Raw genomic sequence first — 23,195 nt, 5'->3', positions numbered from 1 at the left:
CACCTGACCCAAGTCTCTGGTGTGTAATGATTCTAGCCAAACATAGCCCACATCACCACTATCATTGCAGTCACACTGACCAAAGGATTTGAAGCTTCCTGTAAATAGATTCAGTCAAGTCTGGGACTTATATGGGGAATTATTATTCTAGAGCTAGGTTCAACTTTGGTCTCGAAATCTATGACAAAGTGTTTAGCTCCATGTTTGTTCTTTCAGGTCAGGAAAAAAAAAAAAAAAAAAAAAAAACCTAAGCCAGGTAAATTCTGAACATGAGCTAAATGTTTTAGCTACAGCATGCTGTGATTTTCAACTATCAACAACCACATAAGATTTAAATGCAAAACACAATCATCTCTGTCGAGAAAATCCCTTTTCTTTAATTTGGTGTGAAAGGGGAGGCTATTCCAATGTTACAGTCCCAAGCCATTTTGCTACAAGGCTCGGAGGCAGGCCACTTGCAGGAGTTAGTGGGGTTGGGGAGCTTCCCCAACAATGCCTGAATCACAAACACTAATTTTGCAGTTAGAACTATTCGATTCACAGAGACAAACTCTAGGCCTTATACCCTTCTTGCTGCTTATGATGGGTATTGGTGGTTTTAATCAGTGGTCAACTCCACCACAGATCTCCAGACAGGTGCTAGTGCTGCATGGGCATGCATAAACGTCACTCAAGCATGCCTGCTGCATACAGAAGCTCAAAAATGCCAAATAATAAACAGTATTCAAAATCAATCCAGTGGAAATGAGAGGCATGTGGATTATAAATGTATGCATACTGAGCATTCAACAACTTGCATATATGCAACAAGAACTGTAGATATGATCAGTTGATTTAGTGGTTTTGCATTTACTGACTTAAAATCATGACAGTGTTCCTTTTCCTGAACGTAAAGGTGACCCTTGCAGGAGAAATGCCTGCCTCTTCATCACATCCTGGGTTCAGAGTTACCCGTTTTGTGATTGTGTCAGAGCTTTCTTTGACCACTGAGGAAAGCACTCAGAAAATACACAATTAGCAGCAGCCGACTGGCGCAATATAGCCATGAAGACATATTAAGCATAAGCAAATTTGTGTGTTGATTAGGTGTAATGTTTGGTCTCTTCTTCATCCCTCGTGAGTCAATAGGAAACACAAATGGGGTAGTATGAACCATGAGAGTGGCTAGCTTTGACAATGATACCTGCAGCCAGGAAGAATAGTGACTTTGCTAGCATTGCCTTATGGGATACTGTTAAAAAAGGAAAATGGTGCGTTCCTTCATGTAATGGAAATTAATAACATCATTGTGCTTTCCAGGGTAGAGCTGTCTTTGGAAAAAACAGGACAGTTCGAAACTCTCAGGCCAGGAACTCCCACAAAACTATAATGGTAGGTCAACATATTAGTGATGCCCTGCTATTGGTGAGTCAGGCTATTGTTTCATCACACCTTATTGAAGATGTCAGAATTCTGACCGCAGTGTTGATCTGATCTAATTTTGTGATGCTTAACGCTTATAGAAAAAGCTCTAGAAATTCCTCACACAGAAACAGAAGACAAGAAAATGGTCTACATGCACGTGTGTCAGCTGCACTGAGAGAGTGAAATGCAACACCTTCCTAGTTTTCTTTCAAAGGTTTGGATTGTATTTCAAAGTGGCATGAAAACCATGTTTCACTTAGGGAGAGCCATGTCATAAAATACACAAAGTATTTAGTTGTGGCCTGATAAATGCATACAACGAATTAAAAAAAAAAACAAACAACAACAAAAAAACAAAACAAAAAACAACCACACCTAAAACGTGCACTGCAATTTCACAGGTTTGCTTTTATTTACTGTTTTTTTATGTACCATATTCAATTTTAACTGCGATTCCTCCCACAAAACAGCAATGGAAAGCTTTGAAGAGAATTTGGCACACTGAAAAAGAGGCCTGGAATTAAAGCCATGCTAGCAATTCAATTGAGATGGATTAGAAAATGTTCTTAAATTTAAAAAAAAAAAAAAAAAATCAGTAAACAGGACAATGTAACAAAGAGCATGGATGCATATTTGAGCAAGATGCTCTGGATGCATAATTTTTCACTTAAATAAGAAAAAAGTAAGACACCACAAGTATAAGATAAAATATAAACAAAGAACTGCTACAAATAGAGATGTCTTCTTTAAGTACTGAATAGGGGTAAAACTAAAATATAGGTTTGGGAGTTTTAAAAAATAAAAACCATTGGCTGTCCTTGCATTGTAAGTACCTGACACAGCTCTGGCCCTGCCACCATTCCTGCAGCTGGGTGTAATTGGGGGCAGTGCCCAGACTATCACAGGGTGTCTAACTGATTGTGATTTGGAACACACCCCAGAGTGAGTGGAGTAGACAAGTACAATAAACATTTGAGTAAAAGTGTAATGAGTGTAATAAATATAGTGTCTATGAAAGTGTCTGCTGCAACATCTCTACAATGTTCTAATTGTTACTGTGTTAAAGACCAAAGCAGAAATCAGAGCCATTATATGTCAACATTACCACAGTACAAACTACAGAGCAAATCTAGTGGATTTAGTGCCATGTTGTTCACTCAAAATAGACTTCATTTGTACCCTCATTGTACCTGTCTCCTGACCAAAGTTAGAGTGTTAAATGGGATGTACAGGAGGGCTTTGTGAAGCAGTAGTGTTTTGTATTATTGCTGTGTAGAGCTTTGTGCTGATTTGATTTGTGAACATCTGTTACCATACAGCTTTAGAGAAGTGAGGAGTTGTAGTCTAGTAGAATGGGAGCTGTAGTATTAGTTAGGGCTGTAATTGTAGTGTTATACTGATGCATCAGGCAGCCACAGGGCTTTGGTCTGCTCCTGCTCCACTATGGCCATCACCTGCGTGCAGATGGAGGACAGCGATCCTCCCTGCACCATACCTGTAACAACAACAATGATAATTTCATTATTATCAACAACAGTAATCAGTAGCAGTATTAAAAGCTGCTAAGGACCTGAGCTTGCTCTCCAAGGACCTGCAGCAGATCTGTCAGTCTGTACTAGCTATATGATGGTTTTGAGCAGCTTCAGCAAGGTGTGCGCTAGCTCCATCCGGGCCTGCAGAAGCTCTGGCAGGGCCTGCACTAGCTTTATCAGGACCGTTACTAGGCCAGTTATGGCTCATGTTAGCTTTATGAGGGTCTGTGGCAGAATCAATCCTTCATGAAGGTGCACCAACGACAACAACAGAGTATATATAATCTTTAAAGATAAAGCCCTTTCATGTCTCTGTGTGGGTGTGTGGTAGGACGACTTGCTCACCTGTGAAGTATTTGCTATACTCCTGCTCCATTTTCTGTGCTGCTTCAAACTGCTCCTTGGAATGTTTCTGTGACACTTTATCTCGCAGGTACACTGGGTCTTTCTGCTCTCTAAACACATACACGCACACACAGGCACAACACATATCAACAAGTCTAAGATATACCCAGAAAACTATGCATCTGTAAATACATATGTACATAAATTGTCCCAATTCTTAACCGCAATCGGCCTCATCCCAACTCTTCTGATAACTTTAATTAACTGATGCATACCCAATCACAGCAGGATAATCTCTCTATAATCTTCTCAACAGAGTATTAGAGCACTCAAAAATGTTAGACCACAATAAGTTCTGTTGTCTTCCTCTCTTCCTCGCTCCACACATATATGTACCCACACACACACAGTTATAATTACAGCCTGCAGCTGATGTGCTCAGGCCCAGTGCCAAAGTTGGAGACAGTGCTTCACATTTCAACATCTCAGTGTGAACCAACAAAACTCTTCTTGAGCTGAAACATTAAACCATTTATAAACCACAAAACACTACATCAGCTGAATTATCATCACACCCCTCATGAACTGAACAACCAAACCTTTCAAGAACTGAACTATCAAACCCTTAATAAGCTGAAACATCAAACCTGCCAGAAAAAGTAAAACAGGAAAAAGCACAGTGCAGAAGTTCAGTGCACTGGGAGATAGACACACTGGATTAGACAAAGGAGGCCATAGAAGAAAAGGATGGAAAGAATAAAGTGAACACCATGAGGGAATATTTCCAGGTGGACTCCTAACACCCAAAACACTTACTTGATCTGTTTGGCGTTTTTGTAGCGAATGAAAATGATGATGGGATAAATGCTGACACTGTGCAGCCGCTCGATGGCATTAGGAGCAATGTCAATCAGACAGTGACAGTCCTGAGAGAGAGAGAGAGAGAGAGAGAGAGAGAGAGAGAGAGAGAGAGAGAGAGAGAGAGAAAATGAGTGACAGTGAGCATGAATGAGTGTGTGTGAGAGAGACAGAGAGAATGAGACTGGGAAAATGAGACAGTATGAGTGAGACAAAAAGTGAGTGCAAGACATACAGAAGTAGAAAGAGACAATTCAAACTCAACTTAGAACAGCACTAAGGTACTGACAGAGTGAAAGAATGGAGTGTTAATGGAAATTTGACTGGAGAGAACCCCACCAACAGAGCTTTTACAGTCACATTACTGAAGTAAATTATTTGAACATTTCTGCAGTTCTAAAGTGTATGCATAAAACAAGCTGAACAAACCTTTTCTATGATTTCTTTAATAGATGCAACAGTGGTGACATCAAAATGGCCGCTCCTACGCTTGTAGTCGATAAACAGACAATCTTTCACTCCTCGCTCGATTGCCTGCTGTGACGCCTTCATCACCTCTAAACACAGACAAACACACCCACTACATGGAGACATGTACAAATGTCAACATTGCCCAATTACACAGCAGTGTTGCCAGACCCAACCCAACTATCAAATGCATAGTTTATATGTACTTCCATTATTGTGGTGTCTGTTTTAAGCTTCCTAGTGCTGAATGACAGTGATTCTGATAAGTGATTAATCAAATAAACAGCTTGATAAGTACTGTGCTTTAATAAAATGCAGTGATTGAAAATAATTGTGATCAATAATTTAAACAGGCGAAGAAATGAAATACCCAGGAGGCAGCGGCAGTATTTCCCAGGAGCCTCTCTGACCAGCATGTCTTTAATTGGCTCAACCAGGGGCCCCAAGATCAACACTGGCCTACGACTAGTCGTCTCAACCTTCTGCACTTGCTGATAGGCAAGGCTTACACATTCTACACAACACAGACAAACACATGTACTTGAAAGCTGGAAGTCAGGGAACATGTTTATTACTCCATGTATATGACTGCATAACACTGGACAGTGCAAATCTGAGAATATCAAAAATCAACATTACAATCCCAAAATCCAACACACTGTATACTGAATTACAACCACAAAGAACACAACCAACTGAAGGCACAGAAAACATATGCTCATCATGGTCTTGTGTGTGGGCAGCCCCTCTCACCCTCCGTGTATGGTATGGAGTCTGTGCTGATGGAGTCGGGGGCGGGTCCGTCCTTTCCATCTCTAGAGCCGCTGCGTTTGTGCTTGTGTTTCCGTCGGAAAAACGAGCGACGCGCAGCCGCAGACACCGTCTTCCCCTCATCATCCTTCCCTTCAGTTCCACTGCAGCGGCGAGGGTAGTGCTCCAACCTACACCCGCCACCACCACCCGCATTCACCCCTCCCCATGTTAGTCAATATGTGGAGAAACTCACACATACTGTATTTGCAAACACGAGTATGCAAATACATGCACACAGTAATATGCACACTCTGAACTCTAGGACATAGGATTACAAGAGAAACAGAAAAATGGAATATAAATACAAAAAATGTAAGTAATACAAAAATAACAACACTGAGACAACAACATTCTCATGAGACCAAGTGAAAGAATGAAGGATAAATAAATAAAGTCCATTTCTGACACTCACATGTATTTGCTGGGCACCTGCCCCCTGCATAGTTTCTGCCCGTTCTCGTCCAGTTGCCACGCCAACCAGTAGCCGAAATTTCCATTGGGTAGTGTATCGTCCACATAGAGGATGTCGTCTTTCTTAAAGTTCAGTTCCTGCTCGGACTCACCCATGCGATCATACAGTGCTCTACGGGACCAGTAAGAGCTTAGTATTATTAATAATACTATTAATAAAACTACAACACATTAAACATTGCTTTATGTATTTATTTGTACTCATGTGTATTTAGCCATAATATGAAATTATTGAATACTCTGACACTAAGCATTTAAGAAGAACAAAACCCACCACAGAGGTCAATGACATGTACACAGAGACACACAAGCCCCCCTCTTGCAGGAGGTACCTGACGTAGAAACCGTCACCAGGTGTGTTTCTGATGCGCCTCCAGTCGTCAGGGCGCTTTTGCACTCTGAAAGTAACAGTCTCTGCTGGCTTCAGCATCTCCATATAGGCCTCCTCTGCTGTCTTCCTCCTCATGCTCACTGAGCACAGCTGAGAGAGAGAGAGAGAGAGAGAGAGAAAGAGAAAGTACAGTTTACGTTTACCAATCCATCGCCAATCCCACAACAAGTATCCTACAATGAGTGGGATTCACTGTTTCGTTATGTCCAGTATAAGTAAAATTCTATTTCTGTACCTCCAGTGAGTGAGATCCTCTGTGCTGCTGTACGTCCAGTGTGAGTGAGATTCTGCGTTTCTGTACGTCCAGTGTGAGTGAGATTCTGTGTTTCTGTACGTCCAGTGTGAGTGAGATTCTGCGTTTCTGTACGTCCAGTGTGAGTGAGATTCTGCGTTTCTGTACGTCCAGTGTGAGTGAGATTCTCTGTGCTGCTGTATTTCCAGTGACAGTGAAATTCTCTGTGCTGCTGTACTTCCAGTGTGAGTGAGATTCTATGCGTTTCTGTACTTCCAGTGTGAGTGAGATTCTATGTGTTTCTGTACTTCCAGTGTGAGTGGTTATCTGTTTCTGTACCTCCAGTATAAGGTCTCCAGGTTGCAGGCCATCGGCGCACCCTGCAGGACTCTCCTCCTCCAGACTCTCCACATAGATCCCACTGAGATTCCCTCCACAGATCTTCACCCCCAGATCCACCTGAGTCTTCCTCACAGTCACCTGCCTTGGGTCCACCTGTCTCCCACCCTCACTGCAGCCCCTGACCAATCAAAGAGCACAGAGCATAGTCTAAGACCAATCACTACCTTGGGCCTAACTTCTGAGTATTGCACTGACATGTGTACTGGAGTAAGCTGTAAAGGGAAAGAGAGGGTGTGGGGTGTGTGTGTTGTACCAGAGTGAGCTGCGAGTGGTGGGCGTGGGGGTGGGGTGTTTGGATGGAGGCGTGGGGGTTCTCTCCTCCTGTTCCCCAAGAGCATCGACAGTGGAGCAGGCGTCAGGTGTACCTCCGTCGCTTCCCACAGGTGTAGAGCGGGCACTCACTGACTCCATCCTGGAGCTGCAGACGAAACAGGAACACAAACACATGTACACATCAACTCAAATATGAAGGGGCTGTAATGGGCAATGTGAGTACAGCCATGGCCATGGTTCCACCCTGCTGACTAACACATGCGTGTGTGTGCGTGTGTGTGTGTGTGTACCTGCAGTGCGAGTGGTTCCCTGGTTGGTACATGTGTGGATTGTACTGGGCCAGTATAGTAATGATGTCACACTGCTGACCAATGATGAGACGTGCCTGCTGCTCCGTAGCATTCCGCAGGTTAATACCATTAAACTGGAAAGAGAGAGGGACCAGGTGGATTTGTGTAAGGTGCTGCTACTTTGCTCTGTGCAAGGTGGTGTTGATATGCAGGTGTAAGGTGGTGTTGATATGATGGAATAAGGTGATGATCAAAGCCTGTAAGGAGGTACTCTGCAGGTGTAAGATGGTACTGATCTATGCAAAATGGTGTTTATCTACAGGTGTAACGTGTCACTTTCGATGCGTAAGTGGTGCCTAAATGTTGCTGCTCTGCAGGTGTAAAACAGTGTGAATCTGCATGTGTAAGATGACGCTCTACAGGTATAAGGTGGTGCACCTCCAGCAGCTGATCTCCAAACTCTAGATGGTGCCGCTGAGCAATGCTGCCTCCTGTAACCTTGGAAACAAAGATTCCACCATTCTCCCCACCCACAATGGAAATGCCAAGAGGCTCCACCCCCTTGGGGATGGTGACACAACGGGGCTCTTCAATGTATGGTCTGTAACACACATACACACATAGGAACCAGTGCAAATTAACATAATTACCTGATTTTAAAATATATAAACATCCTTTTTCCCCCACAATTTAGAAAGTCTCTCAGAATAGAGGATTCATTGACAGAACCAGTGAAATGAAATGAGGTGTCAGATAAATTAATCCTGTATGCCAGACAGAAAGACCAATTCTAAAAAATCCAAAACCCTTCAAGAACCATGGGAACATAATGAGGGTTTGGATGAGGGGCAGCAGGCGAGGGAGCTGTTCTCCATGCACAGAACCAACCTCAGGTTCCGTAGAGAGCAGAACCTCACACGGGCAGCTCGAGGAAGCTTCCCGTAGGGCCCGTTATGGAACTGAGGTCTGGTGGAACGAATGGAGCAGAGACAGGAAAGGGAAGGGAGGAGCTGGGGGAGGGGGGAAGAGCTCAAATGGAGGGGAGGGGCTGAAACACAGCCACACCTACAGGGGGCATGGGGATGAGGAGAGACAGAGTTCAGGAGGAAAACAAAAGAGAGGAAAGACAGAATCTAAAAGGATTTACAAATGTTCTCTTCCACAACACACAAACATACACACTCACACAAACTACTCACATAGAAGACGTGAGAGCGAGCCAGTATTCCACCTGACCTGAAGGACTACAGGGCAAATCCGGCTCAGCTAGTGAAACTCAGATATCATCAGTGTATGCATGAATCAGTGTGGGTCTACCTTTCCTTCCACTGGTCTCCTGTTAGTGCAGGGCTGACTGAGAGCCTGGGCTGGGAGGAGAGGGAGCTCTGTGATTGGTTACTGGTAAACGAGGAAGCATCCAGACTGAGAGGAGAGAGGGGTGGAGTCACAAGACTTGGGCTGCTGCCCTCAGAGTGGGAACCTGGTAAACACACACACACACACACACACACAAAAATGACTGAATTCTGCATGAGTCTTATGCAATTTGTACAAACATTTGTCCTTAAAAAGCTCACCCAATATCAGAAGACTTGCTGCATTCATCAATTTGCATATTTGGAACTTTTTTCTTAGGCAGAAACAAAATTAGCTGTTCACCATCTATCTGTTTTATCTATGTTTCATTAGGTTGAAAAAAAAAAAAGGTATAAATATAAAAAAATAGGGTTTGAATAATCTTAGTGGCCAGGCAGCTGACCACACTGGTTCTCAGAAAATGAAAAATAACAGAAAACCTCAAGTTTCCTACAGAAGATAAAACTCAGCAATCCAACACTCAGCCTGCTGTGAACCACAGCCAACATCCTCTCAGGGGTGGGCACTATTACCAGATTACTGATTTGCATATCAGGAAAATAATTTTATATTTTCATTATTGTCTACCACACTACCATTGCATTTTATTACTTTAATGTCACAAAGGTTACTCTACATATTGTAGTTTTATATGGATTTTAAGGATAATTAAATGATTATACATTTGTAGTTATGCTCTGTGTGTATACACATGTACATGTGCCTGAACGAATGTAAGGCGATGGATTCTGACCCCTGTCTGAACCCTGGCTGGAGCGGGTGTAGCGAAGCGTATTGGGGATTTTTATCCGTTCAGCTGGATACTGAGACAAACCTGCACAGAAGAAACACCAACACTCATGCCCACAGCTCAAAGAAAGCCTATGAACAACTAACTATGATGCAGAAGGCTAATGTCACACATCAAAATTAAATACTCAGCAAAATTTGTATTATTTTAGTACCCATCAGCATAACTGAGCAAAGATCTATGTTGTAAAGGGTGAGAGAAAATTACGCCTATTGTTATATCAGAGTGATTGTGTGAACGATTCTGTTTAACAAAGCAAGTGTGTAGACTCATGGTGTGAGGACCCTACTGTAAAAGGATGAGTACAGACCTTGCCTCGCGCTTGAGGGCAGTGAGTGGGTGTTGTGCTGAACTCTATTGCGTGGCGGGTCAGAGAGTTCACTTGAACCGTTATGGCTCAGATCCAAACTCCGACGACCCTGATGCTGCGCACTGGAGGAGAGAGAGAGAGAGGTGTGTGTGAATATTTGAGAGAGAGAAGAATGTGTGTACATTGTTTATTCTTCGTTTTTCATTTTCATATTTCCCCTTTTATTGTCAACTACATTACAACATTTATCATTTTATCATTACAACTTCTATCATGCTTGAACAACAGTTAAATTCATGCCAATAAAGTCATTTTAATAGAATTGAACTGAGAATTGAATTTTAATAAAATTGAATCTCATGTAGACTTACAACACTAAGCTAAGAAGTAATGGATCTAATGTGTCAGTGTTTGTGTGTTTGAAATTTTCATGATATATCAAGTTAGTATAAAAATATCAGGGTTTCACGGTAGCAATCATATATATATATATATATATATATATATATATATATATATATATATATATATATATATATATATATATATATATATATATATATAAGAATGGGTTTTTAAAAAAGAAAATTTAAAAATGGATTAAAAAAAGATTTTTTAATGGATAGAAGCAAGTGAATTTTAATTAATATTTCGAAAAACACAAATGGTTGGTAACCACCAGAAAATACACTCTAAATCACAGTGAAACATAACCCTAGTATGTGTTTGTGTATGTATGTCTCCATACTTGGGGTGCGTGCGCTGATGCACAGCAGCAGGACCAGGGGAGCTGGTGGCGTTGATCCAGTGGCTCCAAGCTGTGTACACTGGTTTCCTCATCACAGTTGTAAATGCAAGACAGGGAGACAGACCTCTGGATGGGGGGTCTGGGGTGACACACAAAAGAGCACACCACCACCGACCACCACCCGCCATCTTTATTCAGTAGATACGTAACGGAAAGAAGAAATCAGTGACTACCAGGTTAAGTAGAAAAATTAACTACTGAGATTAACACGCCAACTGTCTAAGAGAGGTGAAACTTCAAATGTCAATTAGCCAAGGCCATAGGGGGACAAAAAACCACACAAAAACAGCTCCTGGAAAAAACCTCAGCAGGACGACTGCTGTCACATAATGGGGAGAGATCTAGAGCACAAGGAGGGAACTGAGTTGAGAGATAAACAAGAGATCCCCTCAGCTGGACACTGAGAAGACATGTTTAATGTAAACAATTTAGGAAAACAACATACAGCCATTAGGTCAGTATCTCCTGATGGTTTAGATAATACTAATGAGAAATACATTTCATACTACTGTACAGTAACTGAAATAAACCAAACTTATCATTGTCTGATAATAGAGGTTATGCTTATTTTGCATTTCCTCTAGGTATCAGCACTGATTCCTGTTTTTCAGCAGTATTCTAGTTCAACAGCATATTGAACTCGAACCTACTGTACTGGCTAGGATACATTCTATGAATAGATGACAAAGTACTTTTGTAAGTTGCTCCGGTAAATGTAAGAGCGTCTGCTAAATGTAAAATGTAATGAAATAACGAATATGGTTACTAAAGCAGTACTATAACCAGAGTACTTGTAAAGACAGTACCTTTAGTAGAGTGTTAGTGTGACACTGTTACAGGAGTAGTAGTATTATAGTACTGTTACTAATAGAACACCAGTACTCAGAGTACTAACAGAGTAGGAGGACTAGTTCCTGAAGTTCTAATAGAGTAGTATTGTTACTGATGTTGGTACCATGCATCCACAGCTAGAGGGCTCCCTTCTGTGACTGTGAAATGACTCATTTACAGTACACAGGTTTCTCTCCAGTACTGCACAAACAATGATTCTCATTTACAGCTACAGTACATGAGATACACCTGAAAGTAACCTTTGGGTTATGTACATCTCTTTAAAAACTTAAACTCACTCACTGTTTCTCTAACTGGCCACTACCTTGTTGGTTATATAGAGAAAAGTGTGTGCAGTCTGTTGGGTGGAATCAGTGAGCACATCCTCGAAACAGAGTGCAGAGCTCCACACTCCCTTTCACATGCTCCGATGCGATAGAAAACTGAATAGATTTTGGCACACTACACCTATATAGCCATACTAGTGTAGAGTACTAGAAGAGTAGTACTGCTGATACATACACTGCCTATTTTATTGGAATTCATGCTTTCACACACCTGATTCAATTCTGTAATAAAACAAAGAAACAGTGAATCAGGTGAGTGTAACCATGTTGCACACTAAATGCAGTAAACCTTCGCAACAGTCCAAACAGACTGGTGGTACCTACATGCGGGTGTGGCCGTAGATGGGTGGTGTCCTAGGAGAAAGGCGTTCATACTTTGCTTCTGTGAGTGGTCAGGGCAGAGACGCAGAACATCAGCGGCTTCTGCACATGCATCCTCAGGTGTCTGGAGAGGAAAGCAAGCATCAACTCAAATGTACAGGACAAAATGTACAAGACACACAACACCACAAGACAGCACTGAGCTAAACACACCCTATACATACATAACTCACACGTTAATGGCCAGTATAAGAGACAATACTAGAAACAGAACACACTTGCAGGTGTAGCATGCAGTGTGTAGTATGGTAACTGTAATTGTATATCGCATCTGCACTGTGTAATGATTAATATGGAGTATGTAGGGGATATTATGACACGATACATCACAGTGCCGCTGTAATGTATGTGCGCTGTGTAGTAGTGTGGTATCAGCACTTTCTATTGTGTAGTATATAGCATATAAGGCATAGTGTGTAGTGTGATACCTGTAGTGTTATGAGGATCTACACTCTTTGCTGTGCATGTTGCATATATGATGTTGGGCATAATCAGGTACATGCTGTAGTATGGGGATTTACACTGTGCAGTATGTAGTCTTTAGGGTGTAGGGGGGTACTTGGAGTGATGTTGGGTTCTATGCCAACCACTGTGAAGTATACAACTTATTAGGCTGTAGGGTGGTACCTGTACTGGCATGGGGATCCACAATGTCTACTGTGTGGTATGTATAGGATACAGGTTGTAGGGTGTTGGGTGGTACCATTTGTGATATGGGGATCTGTACTATCTACTGTGTATTATGCAACACCTAGCATATATAGTGTAGGATGATGGGTGTAGGACGTAGGGTGCTACCTTTAATGGTATGGGAATCTGCAGTGGTGTCAGGGCACGTCGGCTGGGGGCAGAATTCAGCCTTGCCTTCCTCATCTCCAACTCATCCGCCCCCTGTCGTGTCACTTCCTCATCACATGAACTCCTTGGGGTGGTTGGCCTAATGTCACCTACATTTTGCAGCTGAAGCAAGTTCCCATTTCTATCGAGACCTTGAACACCCAGGTCGGACCTCCCACCAGGTGTGAGAGAGGGCGTGGTTTGTACGGGTGTGGCAGGAGGTGTTGCAGTAGTAATGGTGGAGTCAGAGGCAGAGCTTCCTTGTTGATTGTGTTTAAATTTGAAAGAGTCACTGCGTTTGGGTGGCTCAGGTGGGCTCTGTGGTGACCCCTCTGGCCTGGAGCTTTGTGTGGAGTGTTTGGGCATATGAGCCAAAGAGACATATTCTAGCTTTGTTGACGTGTCTGGCTGTCTGTACAAATCAGAGTCAAAAATGGACTTGCGTTTCTTAGTCTTAAGTATGGAAAGGGGCGAAGTATTGTCCAGCGTTGCTATTATCTTGGGCCAGGTGCCTCCACTGAGCTTCTGAGGCACACCTCCCCTTTCCAGCACTGTTTCCATAGTGAGGCAGTCACCAGAGACAATAGGGTGAAACGTAAGGGGTCGTTTGGCAGGGTCTGGCCGCTGGAAGAAATGTTCGTGGAAAGGCTCTGTAGAGCAGGGTGCCCCCTGATGGCTGCTCTGGATCTCACTGGTACTGCTGACCAACTGGTCCCTGTAGTTACGCATGTGTGCCTCCAGAGGGGGCACTTTGACGTTACAGCCACGTTCATATTCTCGCACACTCTCTCCCAGAGTTACACCACATGCACTCTGAGGAAAGAACAGGAAAATTATTAGGGACAAAAGACTAAAGTATTAAATAATGAAAAATGTATTAAACAAGCAAAAAGCCTGGAGTGCTAACCTTTATAACTGAGAGAGACAGAGACTCCCTACAGCTCTTCAACAATGCTTCACACTCACTCAGAGACTTATTATCCACAGCAATCCCATTAATCTGCACGAGAAAGACAAAGAAAGGGCATTCAATGAGCCCCTCAAATTTCAGAATTATCACTCTAAATTAAATAAAAGGATTTAGTCCTTACTAAACACAAGTGCTCCACATTAAAGCATTATATCAGTGAGATTAAGACAGAGATCTACCACTCTGCAGAGTTAGGGTCCAGTGATACTGTAACACACCTCATTCTAGTATGCACTCTTTCCCCAAGACTGCTTAACTAGATAAAAAGTGTCCAATTAGTACTGATATTAAACCGATATCTTCACTGCTTTCTGGGTGTCTTTTCTGACTCAATACTCTGAGGTTTTTATATTAGGGCTTTGTTTCACCTAAAAAGTACCTTATTTTCTATTTTGTGACAATACTGACATTCAAACAATGAATGGCATCATAACAGAACAGGCCCAGAAAAGAGCCCAACAGTTGCCTGAGCCCCGAGACTCACGGCAATCAGCCTGTCCCCTGGACAGAGAGAGGTCTCCCGTGCAGCTGGACCCCTGGCAGAGACAGAGGCAACAAACACACCACCCTCCAGCACAATTCCACTGTCCACTGAAACACACACACATAGAATCATCTTTACACTGCAGACAGATTCTTCGCAAGGGAACAATAGAAGCCAGTAATTCATTTAGAACACTCACTTCTCAGTCCATAGAGTGCGTCAAAGTTTGCTTGTGTACTTGGTCTTTATTACAATTACATCCCAACATTACAGCTACCACTGGAATATTCTGAAATTAACTGGGTTTGTTTGTTTGGCTAACCATCTTACAACTGACTGGACATAAGTGTAGCCAAGACAAATATTTGTTCAGAATGATTTTAATCACCATTATTTTTTAAATCACCATTATTCACCCAGGAGTTTTCATTTTTCTGCTATTACAATAAGTAAAATAAATGCACACACACACACACACACACACACACACACACACATACATACACACACATACATACACACACACTTTTAAAAAGCATATCACTTCAAAATCACATTGACAATAGGTTGCCAACAGGGCAGTAGGTTCTAAAAGTTGTATATTAGTTAATACAACTGTATATTAGCTGAAGGGGTTATTATACCAGCTGCATATTAGTTGAAGTGGTTTTCTTGAAAGGGCTATTGTAGTAGCTGTGTTTTGGTGAAGGTGGGATTTCTGACCTTTACTCCCACTGAGATTGAGATGAATTGGTGTGACCATCCTTCCTCCAAGAGACCGCCTCCTCCTGACTACCATGTTGATGACGCCACCCCCACTGAGCACTGCCTTCAACACTTGCTTCTTGTCCTTATTGGCCAAGTCAACATCATTTATCTTCAACAGCCAATCGTTCACTCTGCAGTGAGAAAAACAACAGGTCCACCTCCAGAAGTTGTTCAGAATGACTCCATAGTGCAAACACACAGTGCTGAGGCATCATCCTACCGTAGCCTGCCATCTGCCACACTTCCTTTGTCCACCTTGGTCACAAATACACCACAATCTCCAGGTAAATACGGATCATTTACCCCCTCTGCCACGTCAAATCCCAGAGCCTTCAGATCCATGTCCTCCTGTAAGAACCAACCAAGATTCCTCAGATGCACACAGTAAACTAATGAATTAGGTGCAAAAATTATAAAAATATTCTAAATGAAATATGAAGAAATATTTAATTTCCATTAATATGTCAGTATATCAGAGAGTCAATAAACTGTGTACCATACCCTATTCTTGGGTTGGGCAATACTGCAAAAAGATTAAATCTCAAATTTTTGTTCAGACCCATGGATGCTTCTTGGTGGCAATTTAAATTTTGTTTTAGTCGTTACATAGTGAAATTGGAAAAATTACAATTCCATCCAGACTTATTTAAGTGATTTTATTAGAATGGATGTGCAAAACATTTATAGCACTCAAATAGTGAAAGAATTGTTTATTTTAAATATCCTAAACAGACAAAAAAATTGCAAGTACAAAAGCCTTTTTTTTTTTTTTTTTACATTTTTAGCTATATCCATTGGTTTTCTCAAACATATGTATTATCATGCTATGTTTAGTTACAACTACATTTTTGACACATCTTACTATATATAAATTTATTCCACAACTGACTTTTCAAATCCATACAATTCTATATGTCACAGATCCCCTTTAGCAACATATTCAAGGTGCCAAGTGCCACATGGCTTTGCTTTTATTTTAGTTTCATTTCTGCCTCCACCCTCATCTTGTGTTTTGTATATTCCCGGCCTTCATTGTTTTCACTTCTCTCTTTGCCCGCCCAGCCTATCTATATTCCTAGACCTTTTTTGTCTTAATGTCTTGTGTTGTTGTTAATTGTTGTAATTATGTCTGTGTTTCGCTTTGTATCTGTGTTTTGCTTTGTCTTACTGTGTTTTCTGGTTACGCGTCTCTGTCTAACAGTTGTCTGTATTAAGGTTAACGAGAATGAATTTGCCCTACATAAACATTGCACTTCAATGAATCCTGCTTTCATGTTACAATATACAGCTTGTTTAATGTCAGTGACCAAATTCCAATATAAATTGCATACTACACGGGAACCAGACAGGCTGTTCTAAAGCTCAGAGCACACCAACATAACTTTACTCACCAAACACTAACAAACATGCCAAATCAAACACCAACATGCTCCATAAACACCAAAATTCTAATGTGGTCAGCCCATTTCAGAATATTCAGAACAACAACAACCAACAAGCTAAATGAAGCGTGTGAATTGAGGAGAATATTCTAGAGACCTCCTGCCAATCATACAGAGGTGCAGCACACCTGCCCAGCATTCTGGATAGCTGGTATTGGTTGGAGAGTGTTGGGTTGCTGTGTTGGGACAGCCCAGTGGTGAGTGCAGGAGGGGAACTTACACTCACTCGCTCCAGCTCCACCACCTCAGTCTCCCACTCCAGAGAGTCTGTGTCGATGGCAGAGTCGTGCGAATTATGAGCCATTAGTTGCTGATAACGTGCCTTCTTATCCCGCTCTTCCTCTAAACGTTCCCTAGGTACACACACACAAACAGATGTATCCTCACAAGAACCTTCCATTTACTGTAGTTAGGCTGAGAGCGTGTGTATTGAGTGCACTGTAGTGTGCAAATGTGTACTGTGTAAGTGTCTGTTTGGTGTGGGTGAGGTTCACTCACTTTAACTCCTTCAACTCTCGTGATAACTCATTCTTGCGCTTGCGCATATCATCAAGGTTACGCAAGGCATCTGCCAAATCACTCACCGCACGGTCTCTCTCTCTCCTTAGATTATCGCACAATGTCCTGGTTTACAGAGACATGAAAAGACGCACACAGATACAGAATAAGATTTTGTGACTCCTCCAGTTGTCTTCATGTGGTGGTAAAGCTGGTTTTGGTGTACAGGTGCATGCAGGTGTGTACAGTGTGTTGGTGTGGGGTGTCTGAAGGCATGCACAGCTGAGGGGAGGGCTCAGACCGAATGCTCTCTCTCTCAGCTACGATCTTGTCTCTCTCCTGGAAGGCCCAGTCCCGCCGGCACTTGGCCACCTCAGCCTCCTGCACAGCCTCCTTAAGCTCCTGAGTCACAGTCTCACACTGCTTTCTCAACATGTCGATCTCCTTGGACACCCGTTCCATATCCACTGTGGCACTATCTTGCTCCTACGGGAGGTAGGGAGAGAAGAAAGAAACAGAGGCTGTCAGTAATTAGGGGAGCCATAAAGTTATGATAAATAAGTTTGCTTTGGTGCTCTTAAATTGCACCGTGGCTCATAAACCACTGCAATATTAAAATAAGAAGCAACTGTGTAACAGTATTATAGTCACCAGTTAGCAATGTATGAATCCATTTCATTTATCCTGATTGCAAACTATACAAAAATTGGTTAGTCTCACATTCGATCTATGATACAAGTACAGAGAGCAGCATGCGCACAATGTCTCCCCCACTGCAGTAACAAAACAGTTTAAGATCTATTGTCAAAGTAGTCATGTATATAAAATAACACTCTATTTGCAGAGAGGGAGATAAATCGCATGCTCACACAGACACACACACACCTGTTTGGCCTGGTAATAGTCACAGAGGAGCTGGTCCCTCTGGATGATGGCTTCAGTTCTCTCCTTGCGGGCCACATCCCTTTCCTCGCGCGCCGTCTCAATGTCCTTGCAGGCCTGTGAGAGCTCCTTTTGTGTCTCCGCCTTGTGCTGCACCTCATGGCTATAGCGCTCCAACAGCTCCGTCCGTTCACATATGGCCCGGTCCCGATCCAACAGCGCCACACCTAGTTCCTACACACACACACACACACACACACACACACACACACACACACACACACACACACACACACACACAGAGAGAGAGAGAACATATATACATGCATATGTAAACATGCACTAACGTAAACAAAACATAGAATAATAAACCATTTAATACACATGTACAAACAAACACTCACACTGGTCTAACCCCACACCGGCTCATTCCCACACACACTAATCTAACCCCACACACTCCACACAATGGTCTAATCCCACATCTAACCTCACACATCAGTCTATCCCCATAATCCTCAAAACCTCACTACACATACTAACCTAACCTCACACTCCACACCATCACAATACACACACTGAACTAACGCCAGACTCCACACACATACACTGTAATAAAACCCCACCTCACTACGCACACTGCTCCAACCCTGCACTCCATATACACTCCATGCACTAGTCCAACCTCCCATGCCCCTGCCACTCCAACACCACCCCCCTGCAGTGGTGTGTACAAGCTGGCACCTGGCGGAGAGCTTCCAGCTGTTCCACAGCCTCCCTCCTCTCGCTGCCGGTGCTCTTCAGCTTGGCCTCGGTGGCCTCCAGGTCTGTCTGCAGCCGCTCCACCTCCTTAATGACCTGATCGCGCTCGCTCATCACCAGGCGGTACTCGCTGAGCACAGAGTCGCGCTCTTCCCGTACACGCTGCCCCTCCTGCACTGCCCGCAGCTGCAGACTCTTATAACGCGTGCTTTCCGATTGTAGACGCTCCACCTCCCTCTGCAGGTCCACGTTCTGCGAACACACCTTACTGAGCTCCTGCTGCACTACCTCTGCCCTGGGGGGGTTGGGGGGAAGCATAATATGCATGTTATGTGTGGCATGTTAAAGTACAGGTGTGCAAGTTTGTGTAGTGGAGTATATTTTTTGTCTAAAACAGTGCAGTGCAGTACATTATTACACCCAGGACAGTACAGTATTTACTACTGTGCAGTTTAGAGTAAAGTAGTAAATTTTTAGCCTAGTACTCTATAGTGTAGACTGGCATTATGTTTGGTCTAGTGCAGTATACTCTTTGGTTTAGTAAAATGTAATGTAGGTTAATGTACTGTTGACTGTAGTGCAGTATAGTGATGTGGAGTCCAGTAGTACCGCTTGACAGTGTGCTGCTGTGGGTAGGGAGTGCTGGCCTCTCTCTGTTTGAGCAGTGTGTCCAGCTGTCTCTGGAGTCTGCTGTTCTCCTCCTCAAGCTGCTGCAGGCGGCTGGCATCAGCGTTGTGGCTAGCCGTTTCCTCACCATAGCGGCTGCGCAGGCTGTCGTACTCTTTTCTGAGAGCCTCCAACTTCTCCATCGCTGCATCGTAAAGCTTGTTGACCACGTCTGAGGAGCTGGTGTCCCTCAGCATCTACAGAGTGTCGCAACACATCACAGACAACAGCTCACAACACACTACCATTAATCAAAGCGCAGTGTAACACAAATAAATGAACGGAACTTTAAAAAAGACTACTGAATATATACATATGAGCACGGTAGACAGAGCAATAGATCATTTTTCACAACAGATGGCACAATCCCAGCTTTTCTGCTACCTATCCAATACTGATATCTTGCATTTGAATGTTGCCCAATATCAATACCAATCTGATATTTTCTCATTAAAACCACCATTGAGCTAGTTATTTTGGGGAACCATTTTGTATGATATGCATTACATATGCTATTTTACAGATGTGCATAGGCATGACAGATAAAAAATAAAATCATGAAAAGAAAAAAAAAAAAAAAAAAAAAAAAAAGAACTGTTTACATGACGAAAGCATTTATTTGTTTTCTTCCATTACATGACATTGTCTTCCTTTGCGTGATGATATTATTGTCTTGGTCATCACCTTATCTCAGCTTTACTGTACTCACACATACTCTGTCTGCGCGTGTCCAATGTGGTTCTCTCACTCGCTCCTAAAAGGTTACACTAGTTCGTCTACATTTTTTCTTATTACTAAATGCAACTATAATTCCTCATCAACTTCATAATAACCTTACAACTGTTCTTGTAGATTTCAGCGCTAAACCGTTCAAACCGCTACACACCAAATGCACAACAGGACATGTACTACGAGTTCCTCTTCACTCCAGCTCTGCTTAAAACCCAAAGAAATCTAATCTGACCAAGATTACAATACGGTTATTCTTTCTACGTCATCATTTGTTTGCTTTTAAGAAGTGTCAGTGCACAGTGCCAAAACTGTATTTTGTCTCATTTAAATGCTCTCAATAGAAGGCAGGTACCCTGTTCCCAACTCTGGGTTATCAAAATCATAGCAAAGGAAATAACACGTGTGTGCAAGTTCAGGGATATTTCCATTTGAACACGGGAAGACAACGCTAAAGACAATCCTACAGAAGTAACTATATAAACTGCTCAAATTAGCCCGGCTGTTATCGTGTGACTTGCGAAAACTAACCTGGCTATCATATGCGCTGCTCTGCTGTGCCATTTTCAGGCTGTGATGGTATCGGTTCGGTTTCCTTAAAAGTTTCTTCACCGATATCCGATCCATTATTTTTGCTGATATCAGCCCGATATCTGATCGGTGGCATCTCTAACTTTCACTTAGAAACAACAAGTATAAACCATTAGATTACTTTGCCTTTAAGGCTATGAAAAACATACATTCAGTCAGTTATATCAAAACTTGCACTTTATAGTATATGTTTTGTTCTTGTAGTTTTAGCTGGGATGGTACAGAGAACAATATTTTATTTTGATTGAAGCTGAAATAATATATAGTGGGAGTAAATTGTATTTTTGGAGTATGGCACAGTATTGCATGGCATTGTATCTAAAATTGTATTTTAGAAGACATTAAAATGTAATTTTTCAGTCAGAAAAACAGAGAAACAGCACTAATGGTATTGTGGCACTAGATGGCACCATAGAGTTGTAATCCCATTCAATATCTGAAGGTGAAATGAGTCAGTTTGTCCTGTGTCTGCCCAGAACATATACATCAGCTGGCAGTGATCCGCAATGCAGGCCTTCAAGCTGAGAGACAAAAAGGGGTCAACTTCCTAAGATCAAACACACACACACACAAACACACACACACACAGTCTCACGGTTTTGGATACTGGCCTTTATTGCCAGTAGACACTGGCACAGCAAGAGTAGGGCAGACAGAAGGGAGAAGTGGAGAGAAAGAAAGGCTAAGAGAGCATGGAAGCTTTAAAGGTCACCAACTGCTTGACTGTAGTAAAATGTCCAGCGCTAGACAACTCCAGCGGCAGTGCTGGGAATGACCTCTCTAAACCAGCTGTTCCCACCACTAACGTCTGTTACCCATCTCAGTCCTGGACAGCCATCTTGGAGAGTTCAGCTTCAACATGGCTGACTCCAACATTCCGATGCTGCTCAAGGCCTTGGTTAACTGGTGTGTCCTATTAACTCAGTCAGGTGTGTCTAACTGAATCAAGTGTGTCTGATTAGGTTTAGCACTAAAGATCTGCAGGGTGGCAGATCTCCAGCACTGGACGCAAGACACACCCCTGCTGTAAACAATGCTTAAATACTGCAGTAACATGAATTTACTGCAAGTGCAGTCTCAACTACTGTTAATACTATGAATACAATGAAATTAAGGCACTGTGTTCTATTCTCAGGGCAAGTTTTCTATACCCAGATTAAGCCTAAAGTAACCAAATATCCAACACATCACTGGCACTGAAATTTTGTCCCTGACTAGGCTTAATCTATATCTGGAAATCCAGTAGGTAAAAACCAGTAAACAGTAAGCGGTCTAATGTTTCCGACTTGGTATGTAATAGTGATGAAGACTGATACATGTTGTTTAATGCTGAAGATTGCTAATCTTTCAAGATTGCCCAAATCCAGCCATGCTGATGTGAGAGTTTTATCAACCACTGGTTCACTAGCAGAATTTACAAACATAAATGTTTTCTGCTCATGGTACTGGTACAGGTCAGGGAACAGGGCTGGGAGACCCGGCTAGAGTCTGGGATGGAAGCACCATTGTGTTTTTCTGCGTGCGGCAGCTCATTCAGTGACCCTCACTTGTTGGTGCTGCAGCCTCATGTCAGCCACCTCTTTCTGATCGACGTCGTGGACACGCCGCAAGTCTTCGCAGGTGTCCAGCAGTTGTGTGTAATCTCGCCGAAGCACCTCCAGCTCCGCCCTCAGCCCCGCCTGCTCACCCAAGGCACAGCCATGTAGCGTACTAAAGAGAGAAAGAGGATGAGTGAGAAAGGCAGAGTAGGAGAGTATCTACAAATTTTCCATATTTTTTGTATGTCTGTGTGTGTGTGTGTGTGTGTGTGTGTGTGTGTGTGTGTGTGTGTGTGTGTGTGTGTGTATATCTCTAAGATAATCTGTGTGTATGAGGCCCTCTCTCAAAACAGAGGTGTTAACACTAACTTTCTCTCTCTCACCCTCTATCCTATGTATGGGTTGAGGTGTGTGTGGGTAGCACTGCAACCAGAGGGGGGCACTGTAGTGCTTATGTTGGACTCACTGGTAGAAGTCAGCCTCCTTCATGGCCTCCTGGCACCTCTTCAGGGTGTGTGTGTGCTGAGTCTGCAGGGTTTGCAGATCGGCCATGGCCTTCATGCACTGCAACTTCAAACGCTCGTAATCGTGGGCTGCTTTTACACTGGGTCTGCACTCATACAAACGCGCGCGCGTGCGCACACACAGACACAACACACCAATGCCCACAAAAGAGTATACTGAGTACTTACACTGACTTATGAT

General features: G+C 42.7%; 1 protein-coding gene across 6 annotated transcripts in view; it reads right to left on the bottom strand.

The window, feature by feature from the left end:
• Nucleotides 1-1,792: 1,792 nt before the first annotated feature.
• LOC113589031 (disks large homolog 5-like) overlaps nt 1,793-23,195 on the bottom strand; it is a 27,167-nt gene continuing 5,764 nt past the window's right edge. Inside the window, exons 4-35 of one of the 6 annotated variants that reach the window (XM_027028478.3) lie at nt 22,957-23,100; nt 22,500-22,662; nt 19,576-19,829; nt 18,949-19,261; nt 18,208-18,438; nt 17,624-17,808; nt 17,323-17,448; nt 17,045-17,177; nt 15,603-15,730; nt 15,338-15,513; nt 14,615-14,721; nt 14,068-14,160; nt 13,122-13,973; nt 12,267-12,387; nt 10,705-10,843; nt 9,957-10,078; nt 9,554-9,670; nt 8,797-8,959; nt 8,679-8,723; nt 8,368-8,544; nt 7,918-8,080; nt 7,480-7,613; nt 7,170-7,334; nt 6,854-7,034; nt 6,224-6,372; nt 5,833-6,003; nt 5,361-5,548; nt 4,978-5,121; nt 4,569-4,696; nt 4,098-4,207; nt 3,282-3,391; nt 1,793-2,899 (exon numbers count right to left, since the gene is read on the bottom strand). In XM_027028478.3, coding sequence (XP_026884279.3) covers nt 2,796-2,899; nt 3,282-3,391; nt 4,098-4,207; nt 4,569-4,696; nt 4,978-5,121; nt 5,361-5,548; nt 5,833-6,003; nt 6,224-6,372; nt 6,854-7,034; nt 7,170-7,334; nt 7,480-7,613; nt 7,918-8,080; nt 8,368-8,544; nt 8,679-8,723; nt 8,797-8,959; nt 9,554-9,670; nt 9,957-10,078; nt 10,705-10,843; nt 12,267-12,387; nt 13,122-13,973; nt 14,068-14,160; nt 14,615-14,721; nt 15,338-15,513; nt 15,603-15,730; nt 17,045-17,177; nt 17,323-17,448; nt 17,624-17,808; nt 18,208-18,438; nt 18,949-19,261; nt 19,576-19,829; nt 22,500-22,662; nt 22,957-23,100 — 5,536 coding nt within the window. In that variant the 3' untranslated portion in view covers nt 1,793-2,795. Of the gene's footprint in view, nt 2,900-3,281; nt 3,392-4,097; nt 4,208-4,568; nt 4,697-4,977; nt 5,122-5,360; nt 5,679-5,832; nt 6,004-6,223; nt 6,373-6,853; nt 7,035-7,169; nt 7,335-7,479; nt 7,614-7,917; nt 8,081-8,367; nt 8,545-8,678; nt 8,724-8,796; nt 8,960-9,553; nt 9,671-9,956; nt 10,079-10,704; nt 10,844-12,266; nt 12,388-13,121; nt 13,974-14,067; nt 14,161-14,614; nt 14,722-15,337; nt 15,514-15,602; nt 15,731-17,044; nt 17,178-17,322; nt 17,449-17,623; nt 17,809-18,207; nt 18,439-18,948; nt 19,262-19,575; nt 19,830-20,892; nt 21,216-22,499; nt 22,663-22,956; nt 23,101-23,195 lie in introns of those variants that run through there. The other 5 variants (XM_035533550.2, XM_081697756.1, XM_035533551.2 and 2 more) reach the window with 5 other exon arrangements.

Source organism: Electrophorus electricus, chromosome 15 (assembly GCF_041902795.1).
Source record: "Electrophorus electricus isolate QZ-2024a chromosome 15, ASM4190279v1, whole genome shotgun sequence".
Lineage (NCBI taxonomy): Eukaryota > Metazoa > Chordata > Actinopteri > Gymnotiformes > Gymnotidae > Electrophorus > Electrophorus electricus.
This window is presented reverse-complemented; position numbering and strand designations above follow the sequence as displayed.